This window comes from Rhipicephalus microplus, chromosome X (genome assembly GCF_043290135.1).
Source record: "Rhipicephalus microplus isolate Deutch F79 chromosome X, USDA_Rmic, whole genome shotgun sequence".
NCBI classification, from domain to species: domain Eukaryota; kingdom Metazoa; phylum Arthropoda; class Arachnida; order Ixodida; family Ixodidae; genus Rhipicephalus; species Rhipicephalus microplus.
In genome coordinates this window covers 240261967-240279573 of record NC_134710.1, presented here as the reverse complement: position 1 = coordinate 240279573, position 17607 = coordinate 240261967, and the positions used below count along the sequence as shown (strand labels likewise).

Below are 17607 nucleotides of genomic sequence, written 5' to 3'. Positions count from 1 at the left end.
TGAAAAGGTGTTTCAGGGCTCCTTTAATATGAGACATGATGGTGACGGCAACACCAAAAGCCTGTCGAGAGTGTCTATGTTGTTTTTGCAATAATAAGGCCATTGTGAACGATACAGCTTGCTGTTTTAAAAAAAATGATGTATTGGACAACTGTTCCTTCACATATGCTGTGAAACATGGCGACATCTGCTCTAAACATTTTTTTGACTGCTGCAAACTTGCTCGAAAAGGCTTTTATGGCTGCTCCAAGCCTGCTACAAAAGGCACTTTTGCCTGCTCCCAGGACTGCTTCAAAACCCGTGTACCCTTTTCCACCCATGTATACATTAAGATTAAATTAAACATTGTCACAATTGAAAATAGTTCAATGTGAAAAATAATTCAACTTAATCTAGTTTGATATAGTTTAGTTTGACTGTTGCACTGAGTCAGCTCCATTCTAGGCCACTAGTCATAAAAGGTCAGCATCCTTGCTGCCTTGTCTGAAGTTTATGAGTATGACATCAGCTAAAATGCTGAAGCCAAAAATAAAGAAATGAAAAGGGGTAAAGAAGAAAGGAAAAAAAAAGGCAGGAGTAAAGGAAAGCTAAATTCATGCTTTTTTTAATGATAGTGTGCATCATGAATTTACTAGCAAAGCTAAATCTTTCAGTGCAGAGTTCTGTGTGGAGGTTTCGAAGCACAAAAAATAATGTATGTGTGCCCTTTTTGTCCAAAACAAGCCAAATTCGTCCAAAGAAAGCCGCTGGATTTTGCACCAAGACAAATGCATGTGTACACTCACCACTGATAGTTCTGCATGATATTTTTACTTGCTTTTACCGTCACTGTACTCAAACACCCTTTTTGTGAACTAGATGTGCACTGTCATTGTTTGGCATGCAATTCTTCCACACTTGCTGCATCCAGTGCACTTTTCGTACTGTTCGACCTTAGGGGATCAAGGAATGCAAGCGCTTTTTTATGTGCCAAACGTAACAGGGCTCGGTATAGAGTCACATGCGGGCGCAGCAGGGCGTGCAGCACATTTCACATTATGAGGCATTCATAATTCATGAATTAGTGTCATTAGCCATCATGATGAATGAAGCTCACAATGCATAAAAACAAACGGTGGGTACATTTTCTTTCCTAACTTTTTTTGCATGTTGTTTTACAGGATCTTCGTCAACAGGAGACCTTGGTGCAGCTTCAGCAGCACCTGGACAATCTGACCCAAGTAGTGAACACTCTGCTTGCAGAGCGCCAGACTCTGAGCAAGCAGGTACACGATTGTCTGTGCTCTTTAAATTACCAAGCGCAAGCTGTAGTTGTCTCTCTGAGACAGCAGGTAATTTATCCAAGTACAGGAGACTCTCAAAAATTCAAACATTCGGTTTGTTCTAAGAGAGCCTAAATTTTTTTGTTTGCCTTCTATGCTTTCAATGTTTTTTAAAACCGCCTAATTCGTACTGCCCCATCGCACAAATTTGATCAGATTTTTTTTGCTTGTCCATGCCTGGAAATATCTGCTGCCTTCGTTGCTTATAGCTGAACATTGGCATTTTTATGTCACTAACAGTTGCAAATAAAGACAATTGCCTGCCGACATAACGACCTTGCGAGCCAAACTATTTGCACGTCCCGCCGCGGTGGTCTAGTGGCTAAGGCACTCGGCTGCTGACCCGCAGGTCGCGGGTTCGATTCCCGGCTGCGGCGGCTGCATTTCCGATGGAGGCGGAAATGTTGTAGGCCCGTGTACTCAGATTTGGGTGCACGTTAAAGAACCCCAGGAGATCAAAATTTCCGGAGCCCTCCACTTCGGCGTCTCTCATAATCAAATGGTGGTTTTGGGACGTTAAACCCCACAAATCAATCAATCAATCAAACTATTTGCACTGATAAGTGCATGCTGATCCTGGGAAAAAAAAACGGAACAAAAACAACTGGAAGTCTAGTCTTGGTCTATTGCGTCCTGAACGAATCTTATGGTTACTTTCACCGTACTACATTGGCGTCACGCGGAAAGGTGTCCTAAGAATGACAAACTGTCACAAGATACAGTGCATTTCTTTCTTACGCACGTGTGCATCTGTTATATAATAATGAGTACTAGTATGATTGCTGATGTCTAGGAACTTTACTGGCAGTCGTGCAGAGCTGTATATGATGTTGCTGCTGCACTAATAAACAATAAATATCACAACTTTTGTTATGTTGTGCTGAGTCATATTGGCAAGAACTTCTGTTAACTAAAAGTTGTGATATTTGAAATGCACTGCTGAGTTTTGAAATATCAAAGTCTACTGCAAAATCTACTATCAGAGTAGCATATGTAACTGCGCACATTTAGATTTTTTCTTAGTGCTGGCAAGTACTAGAAAGAAGCTTGCTTGCTTGCCTGCTTGCTTGAAAAACTTCTATTGCTGTGTAGCATTAAAAAAAGATCAAGTGTTTTTTAAGAAATGACGAAAAACAAACAGGCAAAGCAGAACGTGTCTCGAGGCATCGAGCCGCATGCCACAACTTTTTCTTTGTCAGAAGTTGCAACAGCATTTTTTATTTTAATCGCTTGCACATTTTCCCAGATTTTCGAGAGCCATCTTTGCCTTATCCTGATCGAGGCTATCATCCTGGCTACGGTGTTCTCATTGTGCCTGCGCCGCATGCGTGCCTCATCAGTCATAACGGCACAGCAGGAGGGTGCAGCCCGGCCCTCGACCCCTGCCCGCTTAGTACTGAAACGGCGCACAGCATCTGTTGGCCATGAGGAGCGCATTGAGGAACTTGCCACTGTGGCAGAGAAAAAGCAGAAGCCTAGTAATGAAGACTTGCACTCAAGTGGGTGTCATTTTGTGACATTACTTCAGAATAGAACATTTGCCTAGTGCATGTGTAAGGGCTGTGTTTTTGAATGATCACTTTCAGTGACACTTTCATCTATGATCTCCAATGATTGTGGTGCATTGTGGAATAGAGAAGGGCTTTTTTTTTGTGCATTTCATGATATGTTGATGCAAGCAATGGTGTCACTCTTGTCAAACCAACATAAGGTGCGTACCCAGCCCACAACTTTCTTTCACAGTGCACTACAATTCCACTACAGCTCACTGATGTTCTGTTAGCTTGAGTAGTGGAAAAACTAGCTTCTAAAGGAATCTCAGAGGAGCAGTACTATCAATTTCAAAAAAGTTTTATTCCTTTATGTACAAAGTGTGGCTGATTTTTCATAATGTATACTAACCGTCAAGAGCAAATTTGATAAAAAAATTGTTAAATGAGGTATAATGTTTAAAAACACAAAATTTGATGAAAACATTATCAGGCTACAACTCTTAGGCTGGTACAGTTCTGCAGATCTTTAACTGAAGGCACCTCACATGCTGTTTATCAGATGGGTTACATTAAAAAACAATGATGTTTTGCACAAGTAGGAGAAATTGTCAGCTGTGTAGGGCTACACACTTATCAAAACTGCATTAAATCTTGCAGAAGTGTGTCAACATTGGTCACAGATATAGTGAGCCGCCCTATAGTTGTGTGCTTATTGTCCTGCCTGACCTTCTAGTCTACAATGAAAAACAAGAAAAATAGTGGTTTTGATTCAAGAAACTGAGATCATTAATCAGGTGCTTTGAAGACTGCATTGCGAGTTCTAGCAATATCTTCAATGCCAAATCACTGCCTGGGCGTGAACTAGCCATGACAGAAACCAGCTGATCATTAATAAAGATTCCATCAAATTAAATAAAAGGGAAAAAAAGCCAAGCACTGCTTATAGGAAGGAAGGTAATTCTTTCCCACTTGTAACATGTTGGGCCTCAAGGCTGTCTTAGTGACAGAGTTTCTGTGCATGCCTGATATTGTGATCAGCCACACGCCCTGTTTTGTAAACTGTATTCATGCTGCTTTCAATACGTTCTTCAATATGAAAGTGACTTCCAAAGGTTGTACCATCAAAGGTTGTAGCATCACTTAGGACGTTAAGGAAGCCACGACGGTCCCGCCGCGGTGGTCTAGTAGCTAAGGTACTCGGCTGCTGACCCGCAGGTCGCGGGTTCGAATTCTGGCTGTGGCGGCTGCATTTTCGATGGAGGCGGAAATGTAGGCTCGTGTGCTCAGATTTGGGTGCACGTTAAAGAACCCCAGGTGGTCGAAATTTCCGGAGCCCTCCACTACAGCTTCCCTCATAATCATATGGTGGTTTTGGAACGTTAAACCCCACACATCAATCAAGGAAGCCACGACTGTATAAAGTAATGTGTCAGTGAAGGACTTCAAAAACATTATTCATCCATATGAATAAAATGTGCAACGAAGCCAAAGCAAGCTTAGGAGAGATTAACCACTATGTTTCTTTGAGTATAGAAGCAATAAGGAAAAGAGAAATTGAACAAGGCAAAGAGGCAACTTGCTGCAGGTGCATAGGAAGCAAATCATCTTCTTCACTGTGTGTGATGTGCTTTGCCCATTAAACTACCACAGTGGCCATCCTCCTGTCCACTTTCTTGGATAGTAATGTGTGTGCATTGGATCACAGCCATCTAAATGTTGGCCTGCACCTCTCATGGCCATGGCATCGGATATGGAATGTTTCTTTAACTTTAGGGGTGCTAGTTAGCCACACGCATGATGCCTGTGGAAAAAAGTGTTTCCTACCTATTACCATGACTGTTGACACTTCCACAGCTGCAATCCTCTGTACGACCTTCTTCACTTCCTTTCTCTTTGAAGCCTGCTGGCAAAGAAGCCACATCATACTGAAGATTGACAGAGTAGCTGTTCTTGATTTTTGTGTGGTCGATGTCTTGGCTGGGCAGAGGCTCTGTTAATTTTGCTTGTGCCGACGGTGTACTGATACTACATGGGCTTCATTCGCTAACACACATGCAAGGAATGTGCTCCCATCACGTGGCTTTCTCTAATTGTGCTCACTTCTTCTTTTAAATGGCTGCTCATTAGGAGCTGCTCATTTTTCAGGGTAAGGGCTTGTCATGCTGATCTTTTAGTGATGAGTCTGTTGTGCCAGTCAACAATCTTTGTCCATCAAACTATCTGAGAGACAACAATGTACCAGCTAACCTTAAGTGACACAAGTTGCATTTCTTGACTTAATTGATCATGACAGACAGAATATAAATTGGCACAGCATTATTTGTAAATGCGAAGTACTATCATGTTTTACAGTTATATTATACAGATTCAGTTTTCTGTTCCTACAAGTTCATTCCATTGTTTTCATAGGGAGCATTAGCAATATGTGTTGACACCTCACGTAGCCTAGGATGTAGGCTTATGTATGCCATTGTCATGAAACATTTGGTACTATGTTGTTCCAAAGCTTAAGTGCCAGCATTCATGCTGCAGTATTTCTGTGTGCAGTTTCTTTTTTGAAATCTTGTGTAGGCAGAACTTGTCATGGATATGATATGAAAAATCTTAGATAAAGGCTACGTTTTGGATATGTAAAGAGATGAATGTATGAAGTCATACTTGGAATAACAGAGAGCCGAGTTATTTGCTACGTATAAATTCTAAAAGAGACAGGGCTTGCAAACACAGACGCAACAAGGAAGTGTGGACACCACAAATGCCTACTAAAAGCTGAAGAAGCATGTAGCGACGAAAAAAAAAAAAGTACAAAAACTTATCTGTGCATGCCCATGCAATATGCGCACCTATGAATCAGGCATGTGGTCCACATAAAAGACAACTGTTAAAGCATTTTATTTCATTTTTATGCAAGTTAATCAATGGTTAGCTCACGAATGCGCTACCATTATTATTGATATGCCATGCCCCAATCATCAGAGACGTGTTTTCATTCCTATGCCAGTACAAAACTGTGCATTCATCAAATTTTCGACGTGATTTTTGCACTCTCGACAATGGAAAGAAAGATTAAAAGATGAGCCTCCGGTTAGCCATCTCTTATAGTCCAATAATTTCTGGTTAATGAAGCAGCCCCTCTGTCCTACGTAGATGCGACCAAAGCTGAAAGGGACCTTATATATACACTTGTACAGCAATCAGTGAATTTGTTAGTGTGTTTTATGAAATATATATTGGTCCGCTTTTTAGTGATTCTTTCTCGCTCATTCTTTCTCTACACAGTGGTACAAATCTTGCCTAATTTATTGGCAGCTGTAAAAACAATATTAATGCCATATCTGCTTCCTACTTTCTTAAGCCTGTGAAATACGCAATGAATGTATAGTATACCTATGACACGTGTCTTCCTATGGCTTTCTGCAACCATGCTCAGACTTAACGTAACGGACTTCTTTAAATGTTCAGCGACAGTGGCCGCTGCTTCAACAGGATAACCTACATATAAAAGACGCATAACCTATGCGTTAAAGCCATAACTCATGAGCTCATACGACTTCGTGAGGGCCAACTTGAAGCAAAACCATGGCTATACTGTTTTTTTTACAACTTTCAAGTGCCAAAGGCAGACATTTGGCAGAATTATGCCGAGTTGGGGTAGGAATAAGGCAATTGGAAAGCTCCAACCAAAAATTGTATTCAGAAACCCGACGTTTCAAAGCCAAACCGGCTTCCTTCTCAGGGCTGAGATAGCCAGAGATGTCTGGTGCTTATGTAAGCTTGCTCGCCTCTTGTGAGAGGTTCGCCATCACCCGTCGCAAACCCTGGCAGTAGAGGGAGGGCAACGTCCCTGGGAGCGGTTGATCTTCCCCGCTGTCTGAACTGAACAACGCCTTCTTGTCGCACGCATACGTGAGTGCAGTGCCACCATGAAGAAAAATGAGCTGGACCTTTTCTTTGCCCGACGCCAGCTAGAGCATCACATCCCCAGCATCGCCATCACTGGAAGATTTCAAAATGAAGCAAGCTGCCACCAAGATCAGGAAACACAAGGTAACCCAAGAAAAGAAGCTCTGCTGCATAATTTACCTGCAGAAAGCGCCGAGGATAACCCAAGCACCTTTGTGATGAACCTCTCATCCTGTAATCTCACAACTCCAGAATTAGCCATACTAGCCAAGTAACATGGTTTCAACATCTCAACCACTCCTCTGCAACTATTTCAAAAATAGTTGCAGAAGTTGAGGGCGGGATACAACACCTTGAAATCGGCGCCCTTCGGGAGACAAGGCTCAAGATAAGAAGAATTCTTTCGAACATACCGGCTTGCCAAGGCAACAACCTTTCTAACGACGAAAATACGGCTTTCAAAGGTTTGAAGAATGACAGGGACATCGTGATCCTCCCAGCTGACAAAGGAAACAGCACGGTCATCATGGATCGTGCAGATTACGAGAAGGAGAAGAGCTCCTGGGTTGGGAGGCATACCCCAAGATCAAGAAGGATCCAACTCCACAAATCCAAGCTTGGTTAAACAAACTTCTATCCAGAATCTTCAAGCAGTATCCTGAATCCAAAGTCCTTTACCTAAAGTTTACATGCAGAAGTGGCTCCGCTCCAAGCTTCTATGGCCTCGCAAAAGTTCACAAACAGGAATTCCACTTCGTCCTATTGTCGATTTTTCATGTTCCCCCCTACAAACCTTGTCAACTTTTCTTCACAGGACAATAGTTCCTCTGACTGGCAAGAGAAAAACCTACATCCTGCACTCTAGACATTTCGTGGAAATCGCATGCAACGTTAGTATGGATGAAACCGACTGCATGGTGTCCTTCAATTTCAATGTCGTTTCTCTTTTCTCCAGTGTACCCGTTCTTCTCGCACTTTCTGTGACGCGCCGGGCACTCGATGGCAACTCCACCCTGAATGACAGGACACCGCTTTCGGTTGATGAGATATGCCGGCTGTTAGAATTCTGCCTCCCTAGCACTTATTTCTCTTTTAACGTGTTCTTCAAGCTGATCAAGGGGGCCACCATGGGGGCGGCAATATCGGCCACAGTGGCAGCACTTGTGATGCAGGACATTGAAAAGCGGACCCCAAACCCAAGATATTTGTGTGCTACATGGATGATTGAGTCTGTGTGGTGAAGTCTGGTGAGGTTGACACCTTGCTCGCATGCCTGAACTCTGTAGAGCCTGACATACAGTTCACATTGGAAAGAGAGAACCGTTTGGCTCTCTCCTTTTTTGATGTACTGCTAGTGGGAAGACAACAACAGAACGTGTCCTTTTCAGTTTTCAGGAAATCCACCCACATAGGACGCTACCTCCATTTCAGCTTGAAGCACCCCACATGCCACAAACATTCTGTGGTGCGAAGCCTTTTTAGAAGGGCTGAAAGAATTAGCTTGTAACCACAGTGACGGAAGGAGGAAAGGGATAGAATCATCATTGACCACAGCGCCAATGGCTACACAAAAACGTTCGATAGCAGATTTATTGTCACCTTATTGCACGCTGCTTAAAAGACAAACACTTGGGATGAAGGACACAAGTACAAACACAGACAAACACAAGCACAAACTTTCAATTGAGTTTATTGGACAGACACATGATGCTTTTATGCAGAGCCCTCCGCAAGAGTGAAAACATGGCTCCTGCATCGCCGCAATGACAACGCATGTCAATTCCATACGTCACTGGCACCAGCGAAACAATAGCCTGTATACTGAAAAAGGCAGGAGTCAACATCTCACACAAGCCATCCACCACTATTGGCAGCTTTATCTCTCACCCCGAGAATGACACGCCTGCGAAAAAAATCTCTGGGCATTTTATACCGGATCTAGTGCGCAGACTGCCCCGCTTCCTATATTGGGGAACAAAGAACTTCCATGAAAGTATGCGACAGCACAAGAACGACCTCCGTCAATAGAACAGCCAACGGAGCGCAGTAGCAGAACACTGCGAGAGGAGAGGTTTGACCACCACATCCACTAGGACGACGCAGTGATTCTGGAAAAAGAAAGAAACACCAGCCGGCGACCCCTCCTCAAATTCTGGCGCATTCAAGAGACAACGGGGAACATCAACCGCTCCACAGGGACATTGCCCTCTCTGAGTTGGCGACTGGTCATGGCAAACCTGTCACGCAAGGCGAGCAAGCTTATATAAGCTCTGCACATCTCTGGTTATCCCACACCTTAGGAAGAAGCCGGTCTAGCTTTTAAATGTCGGGTTTCTGAATACATTTCTTGGTCGGAGTTTTCTAATTACCTCAACTTTCAAGGCTATTCTCTCATTGTTATGTCTCAACAAAAGGTTGATGGCATGTTGGCCTAACTACCCATTGTTTGAGTGTTACCATACCATCCTAAAGTTCTTTTTTACGGCTGTTAATGCTTTTTCTGTGAATGTACAGTCCAACCATTCCTTATTTGAAATTACTGGCCTGAGTTTTTCTCCACACAATAATTAACCATTTGTTTAGTTAACTGTATACTTGATTGATGGGGTGGCTGCCTTTTGGAATCACAGCAACTGACAATTCACTGAACAAAGAAAAAAAGATCACACACAGCACAAGAGAAAATATCATTAAGTAGTTAGAGCTTCTTGAATACAGCATTGAGAGCGAAAACCTTCAACAGCACTTTGCAACGGAGGCTTAAATAGTTGGTCCTCATGGCATCCGTTGCTCTTTTTGTGCCACCAGTGAACGCTGGTCATTTCTCTAGAGCTCTGATGCTGTAGTTATGTGGAACCAAGGCTCCCATTTCATTAGATACCATATGAGCCAGCTCTGCTTGCTAGTGCTCATGAATGGCACAAAAAGAAGCACTAGCTGCCATGCAGGCTGATTGTCAAGCTCTGTACATTGGATAAGAGCAACAACTCCTGCAAAGAAACAACTTGCCAAGTGCATGAACAAAAGAAAAATCAAGTAGCTTTGGCTGGCCTGAATAAAAAGTCGGTATGAGCCACTTACTGGTGTTACATATTTATAAGTGTGAAATCCAACATTGACTGCCATATAGGAGCTATAATAGCTCATCTACATTTTAACAGTAATGTTAGTTTAAGGTACTTTGGTGAGATTAATCCTTTGTGGTCTAGAACTTTTGCCCACTTTCCATTCATTCTTCATTCTGGTGAGAAAGCAAAAGACTATTCGAAGCTAAGGTATAAGAAGTTTACTTACATTTTTTTTACAGATAATGTAGTTTGAAAATGTGCATAATACACATTGGTAGTTAGACAATGTAATGTGATAATGTATTAAGAAAATATGTGCATGAATTAATCACAAAAGAACTTGTTCAGCAGTGCGCGACCACAGACCACTGTGGGTGTGGCATTGTTGAGCAAAGGCAGACAACAAACCGCAAAGACATCCAACGAATCGCAACGAACAGAAACCACTGGTAGATATGATATTGAGCATAGTAGCAGGGACTGTAGGCCTTGTCAAGCCATCTTGTGGCGTTCAGTTCATGGCCCTGAGCATCTGCATTTTTTGGCTTCCGATAATGGAATAATCAAACAATTCTGATATATTTGTCTGAGCAAGTTCGACCACATGGTCTGTTGCAAACATCTGCTTTTTATTTTTGCAATTGCACTTAATGTTGATTTGGCTTTTTGAAAAAAACAAAGCTCAACTATTAATGCAATTTTTATAAACTAATTTGAACATCAATAACTTGGGATAAATTTGATGTAAAGGTTTTGTCAAGGTTGAATTTATTGAAGCCCTCTTGCCTAATAAAAATGTGTGATATACCTAGTATAAGCAGCTTTATAATCAATACTTGTTATTCATCGTATTCTGATACTGACATTGTTGTTTAATTGAGCACATACTCCGACCTTAGTAATGGAGGATTTGTTTGTTACAGTTTACACTAAGGGACTACAGCAGGTCAGCCAATCTAATGGCATGGGACTTTTGTATTAATTTTGTATTATTTGTTGGTTTTGATAGAGAGCAGCGTTGTCATTGTGGAGCCTACAGTGCCTATAGTTGTGGAAGCCCCTACAGCTCCAATGGAAAAGGTAAATGCTGCAGTTCCTATGTCTCGCTTTCTGTAAATGCTTGACCCTCACCTGCCCTCTGCTTTCCTGACGCTCTTTTCAGGCAAAGAAACATAGGCGCAAAAAACGAAAGTTCTATACGTAAGAGAACCCAGAAACACACATACATCTAACAGATGCGCATTGTCTCAAATTTTAGTCAAGATTCCTGTTACAACTGCCACATTTAGTATTCTTGCTGCTTGAAAGACTGTGATACTAATAAAAAAATTTTTATGAACCGAGGGTGTTGTTTCTCTGACAGAATAGTGTAATAATGGACACACATAGTACAGGTTGTATGGGTAAGGGTGTTCAATAGATTTGGGAGAGTATTTCTGCCATGCAACTTTAATTGTCACCTGTTTTGTTTGTTTTTATTATATTACTTCAAGCACTTTCCCATCAAGAAGCACCTTTCATGATTGAGCAGTGCCTGGACGGCAGCAATTACACAGGGAGAGTAGGTGAGGTAGATGATTAGGAGCATGTGATTATTTGAAAGTTCAAATAATTTTTTTATAGTATTTGTTATCAAATTCACTTCGCACCAGAATTTCACTATTCGGAACTTCCCGAAGACAAAATCAACGTCCGATTGGCAGTGGCCTTTTGGAATTTTTAATATGCTTTACCCTATCACACTCTACTAGTATTGTGGCAAAACTTCCTTCTAGGCTTTGCTACGGTTGCCAATCCATTAATTTAAAAAAAATGCTGGTTAAAACATGAAGACGATAGCTGTGTCAGGGTTGGGGGCTCAGTTAATGCTGCTTTGAATCTCAAATTTGGGTAGGAAGTCAGAAAAATTGGACGCTGAAGATGGACACCAAATATTTTTAGCATTCGAAATTTCAGATATTCTTGTATATTGATGTCTATGAGGCAGATTTGAAACTCCAGGCTCAAAGGGAGCACACCGTTGACCCCCAGTTCAGTTGGACTCCCGCAAAAGTTTAAAAAGGAGGAGAGGCTGAGGAAACAACGTCTTTGCTTTTCACTTGTGAAGTGTAGTCAGCAACACTTTGAGGCACCAAGTCATCTGCATAAATACAATTTGGCCTCTGCATTGCTTCATTCTTGATAAGACAACTATCAAACACTGCCCTGCCAGCCCTTCATCAACGTAGTCAAAAGAAACACTTTCACGTTGCTATTTCATAAGAATATGCTTAGAAATTCTTTTAAACTTTTTTTTCTGCAATTTTGCTTTGAAGAATTTGAAAAATATTCTAGCAACATTTGATAAAATTGTATTTGCATTAGCACTTAAAATATTTGAATCCGCTTCGCACCTGTAATTTTGCTGTTTGCACAGCTCTAAAGATTATGGTAGTGTGGCAGAAATACTCTCCTCCTTGGAGAGCTTATTTAGGCAGAAAAAGTTGCTTTACTGTATAAAAACGCATATATTTCTTGTAAAGCTGTTATTTGCACTGCATAATACTCTTTATGTTGCTCGAAGCAAGCTTATTACAAGTGGCTTTCCTTGTGTTTCTCCTTGCTACTTCCTGGATTGGTACAGTAACTGGGGCATTGTTGCACAGTATGATAAAAAAAAACTTTGAGGCAGCAATTGTGAATTAACAGTTGGAGAGATACATTTCTTTCTGTTGTCATATGATGGAAACACGCGAATTTAGCTCATTAAGTACTCTAGACGCTTCCTTTGAATAATTGTTAAAGCTTATACGGAAGCCACTGCTAGAAGCACATGAAAAGATTTACACAATTATTCAGGCCATGCTTAGTGGCCAAAGTACATCTTGATTTGAAGATACAGCTAACATTCACCTGGCATGCAAATCATTCAAACTGTCTTTGGGTGTAGAACGATCATGAATTTTCGCTTAAAATAAACAAGAAAAAATTCCGAGGCTCCATCAGTGAGGAATTCTTCAGTGACGACTTCTTGTCTAGTCTTCATTTATTTTTGCGTACATGTCTTGCTGCACTATCTAGATACCATACCAACTAAATAAAGTGCTTGGTGCTTGTATCATTTCCATCTGTGTGTATCCTACCTTCCTGCATGTTATGCAAAATGTCATGGCTTATATGAAGTCATCATTTCTAGCAAATACGTATTTTTAAAAAGGTTATTTAATCAGTATGTAATCACAAACAGCTTGATGCCTTTAGTGTGGTGCACTACAGCATAAATTTGTGTATAGGGTATTGATATCTTGAGTCCACTGGAATAAGTTAGTAGCTGAAATTAGTATGTGGACAATTAAATGTTTTAATTATTCAAATCAGTTAAGCCTTGTAATTTCTGATCTACAAGATTGTGATTAAAAGCAGTAGTGCAAAGGGCCAAGGAAATGTTATTTTTTATAATATCCATTCTTTAAGATCTTCATGAACGATATCATTACCAGTGACAATATTTCACTTCTCTGCCACATGGATTGATTTAAATGCTATCCATGTAATGTCTTGTCTGGTATCACTACCTGTAGGTGTGTCTGCCCAAATTCATTAATGGAGTGGATTCCATTGCTGCTCTTTGCACACCCATATCCAAAATTTTTGCTGAAGATGAGGGCTAGTCCCCAATCCCTCTAGCCTTTACAAGGGGGTTTTGAAAACCAGCAATTAAAGATAAACAATATAATTCGAAGCTGGACGTGTTGGCACATATTCTATGACTGTTTTTCATCAGCTAACAGAAGCTAAAATTATTGCTTAACACAAGGTGCTTCTTCCTGTATCTACATTTTTGCTATTGTTGCCACAAATTTTATAGTATTAAAATTTTCGTCTAAGTAGATTGCATGCATGAAACAGATATTGTGGATGTACATTTGCAATTTATGAGGAGTCACATATAAATAAGTGGCTCCTTTTGAATTGTAGATGCGATTTTTACTTCCAACAACTATGCTCCAAATTGGTGAACTCGTGCATAGCAACACAAAGTTGAATCATTTGGCACTGATGTCATACATACATACATACATAGCATGACATTATACAATTACGTGGTAACCTATAAATAGGAATAAAGACCATGAATTACGGCCGAATGCTCACCTCAAGTTAAAATGAAACATATTGGGGGTCACTGTGGTCACCATTAGTTGCCCTGGAGCATCATTGTGCTTGTTTTATTTTGACCATGTACCATCCTTTCCTGACAAGTTTTCATAACCCATTGGACTTCAATTATTTTGTTTACATTGCATTGCTACAAATTTCAGAACCATTCATGCAAGTTACTGCTATATTGAGTGTTGGCTGAAATGCATCCAGAAGCTTCAAATAGTGAACACATTACTTTTGTGCGTCATGAATGTTACACAGCTTGAACATGCTCGGACTTCATGCAACAATACTGTTCTGCTCCTAGCACACACACTTGCACATCAATTGGGCTTTTTTACCCACATTCAATACAAATGCATTGACAGCCACATTATCCAGTAGCAAAATGGTGAATAAATGTGAGGTGTCACTGCAATGTTAGTTGATGTGAGCTATGCATTCTTAAAGGAACCGACAACCAATTTTTATGGTACCTGTTTTTTTAGTGCAACAGAAAGCTTGCCAGTCAGTATTTAATCATGAAATGATAATTAGGAAAACAATGTAAAGAAATGATTAAAAATTTTCGATATCTGGTGACTTCAAAGTCATCAGTGATTCTAACACATGCTGCAAACAGTGAGAGGTGAGCGCAACAGTGGTATTAACGCACTGCGACTCACTGCACATGGTATGAGTTTCAGTGTATTTTACTATTTGCTGGTAAGGCAGCGCTGTGCTTCACTGTCAACTTTTTACTCCTAAGCAGCCCAGAATAAAGCAGGGGTGGATAGTATATATTCTTTAATATTCAGCAATTGTGGTGCTCATAAAAGCATCAGACTACGTACGGAAAACAGAATGACTCTATAGTACAGTATCAAGGCTTTTCTACTAGGCTGTGCATTACATTGTTTTTCCAAACAAAAAAAAAAGCTTTAAGAATATAATTCTTCTTCAATCTATCATTGACATTCATGGTCTTTCCATTTCAACCAATATCTGACCACGTATTCTATTCTGGCCAGTTGTTGGTCTTGTAAACTTTTGTATCCATCATGATGTCGAATTTGTAGCAAGCTAAACACACTTGGTTTAATCGTGCAGAGCTGAGGAAAGCAATCATGTCATTGCGGTATGTCTTTCAGTAAAAATTAAAATATGAACTAGAATAAACCAGTTAGAAAGCATTCTTTCGTTTTCAGTCTCACCTGTGTCACAGACTTGATTCAGGCTCCGACACATAGCTTAAAGTAAGCGAGGTTTAAAAGCTGTCTGCACAGTGATTACAAATCGCTGTTAGTGATCCATAAAGAAATCTCCAAAGTTTTCGTGCTCACGTTTGAATATATGCTAATGGTACGTATTAACGCTGAAGGGCAATCATTCAGCACACATGACAAGAAAAAAAATTGTACTGCATGTGATACCTAAGCTTGCAGCTTACCTAGTTAATTAAAATGTGAGATTAATTTTACCTTCTCGTTCATCTAGTGAAAATGAGCTGCATGTTTTAAATAGTAGTGTTTTGCAAATTGAGCATTCTGTCTACCAGCCTGAGTAAAAATAGGATGACTTCACCTCAAACCAAGTTGGTTGTTATTCATATAACATGTTGATGAAATGTTAATAGTAAACAAGAATGCACTTTGTCATTTCAGACCAAAAAAGTGAACAAGTCGAAAAAGCACAAAGGACCTCGTCGCAAAACTTCACTGCCCTGCTACCCTTTATCGAAGACAGGAACAGGCAGCACAGCAAAGGAGTCTTGCATTCCAGAAAGCAACGCTGGCGTTCTGTTTAGTAGCAAGGACACTCCAAAGAATACACAAACAGTGCCGAAAACATCTGGAGCACACGCATCAGTCGCTGCAGCAGCAAAAGGCATTGGCACTTCCAAGTTCCACAAAGGCACAGAGAGTAAAGGTGGGCAGAATGGGACACTGAAGAGCAGCAACACATTGCAGCCAGCCGAGTGTATACGGTGGAGTGGACAGAGTTGTTGCAACAAGGATGATCGTCTAGGAATTATCAAGTTCGTGAGGCTACCCGGGAAGACCCCCGTCTAGTCAGAAGTCAGACCACAACCAGGACTGAAGGACTCAGTGAGCGTGTGTTGTGTGTGCAACCAAAGCACTGGTGTGCCAGGTTCATTTATTTATTTTTTAAGGTAATGCTGCAGGCAAGTGTTAGGAATTAAGTTTTATTTTATGTGTGCAAGTGTATATTGTTTTTACCTTGTTCTACTGCTATTAAACATTTGTGTGTCTCACCACAAGCATCCGATGACTTTTTTTTTGTGAAGTCATTAAAGGAGTATCAAAATACAACTGTTTCTACCATTTAATGTATAGTCTCGAATTGATCTTTCTCTTTTTGCTTTACAGAATGTATTGTGAGCATACAATATTCTACCACAGTATTCTGGACTGATTTTGGTTGAACACAGCTTGCATAGTTAAAGACCAGGCAATGAGAACTCTTGTGATAACAAGATGTTAATCCATATTTCTGCATCTGCTGGCATAATTTCTGGGTTGCATAAATAATGTGCACATTGAGCCAAAGTGGCAGCTATTTTGTTAGTTTATCCAATTAGTGTACCTTGGACTTTTAATAAATGCCTAGGTTACACAAGTGCCAATTTAACTGGTAGTAGAAGGTTTCATTATAGATGGCTCCCAAGTTATTGGGTACCACTGTTACAGTGCACCTCTCATAAAACCTAAGCACTATGAAATTCTGCCACAAGGTTCCATCCATTCTAAGCAGAAGTAAGCAAGTAATAGCCATCACTACACTGAGCAATTCCAGTTGCATCATAGTGAACTTTTTATTTTCTTTTCTGAGGCAAGATTAAAATTATACTGTTTGCTAATTTTAAAACCTCTGGGGTACCAAACATATGACTGGAATTTCAGTTAAAAGCCCTTACAAGAAAATAATGGACGAGCTAGCTAGCTTACAATTTACTCAGGGCATTTGGGACATAATATAAAAAAAAACCTACTCATTTGAAAGCATATTAAAGTGCTTATACATCTGATAAAAATTAGATCACTATCAGGCCATGTTCAATCTCACATGCATGTAATCAAAGAACTGATTAAGTGAGATGCAACTCAAATTGTACAAGGCAACAAAACAATGGCATGAAAGCACATACAGTGTGTTCAAGCAATACATGGTGAAACAAGCAAAATATATCTTACAAATATGTATGTAGACTGTCTTAAAGCAAGCTATTAAATAACTAAAAATACATCTAGCACAAATGATGTGCTCATGCGTTCACTCAAGAACTGGTGCTCCTGCACACAACTACAACACCTTCATAGCAGAATGGTTTAGAAGTCCTTGCATTCGTTGTTGTCCCTCAAGATTTCAGCAAGTTAGAAATTTATTTTTAAAACAAGTATTTGACAACTTCAAGAATTTTCAAATCGCATATCAACAATGCAATAGCATTAACTAATTGGTTTCGGTTATGGAACTTTGAATAGTTATTAACCCCTATTCATTAACTGTAATGAGTAGTCTCTCCCTCTCATGTAATTTTCATTGAGGTACTTAGTGTTAAAAGAATTGGACTTGCTATTGTGGCAACAAAGGTGCTTGCACAGCACATCAAGAAGCCCATCGTGCTTGAAAGCATTTAGCGTAGAATACAAGTACCGGGAACGCAAGCCAGTTTGC

At 40.4% G+C, this 17607-nt stretch overlaps 1 protein-coding gene across 4 annotated transcripts in view; it reads left to right on the top strand.

The window, feature by feature from the left end:
• LOC119187799 (SUN domain-containing ossification factor) overlaps positions 1–16192 on the top strand; it is a 133337-nt gene extending 117145 nt beyond the window's left edge. For 3 of the 4 annotated variants that reach the window (XM_037435880.2, XM_075878859.1, XM_075878860.1), the window contains 4 exons: positions 1161–1265; positions 2569–2821; positions 10796–10866; positions 15573–16192. In XM_037435880.2, coding sequence (XP_037291777.2) covers positions 1161–1265; positions 2569–2821; positions 10796–10866; positions 15573–15980 — 837 coding nt within the window. In that variant the 3' untranslated portion in view covers positions 15981–16192. Of the gene's footprint in view, positions 1–1160; positions 1266–2568; positions 2822–10795; positions 10867–10948; positions 11126–15572 lie in introns of those variants that run through there. The other variant, XM_075878861.1, reaches the window with a different exon arrangement.
• Positions 16193–17607: the final 1415 nt, after the last annotated feature.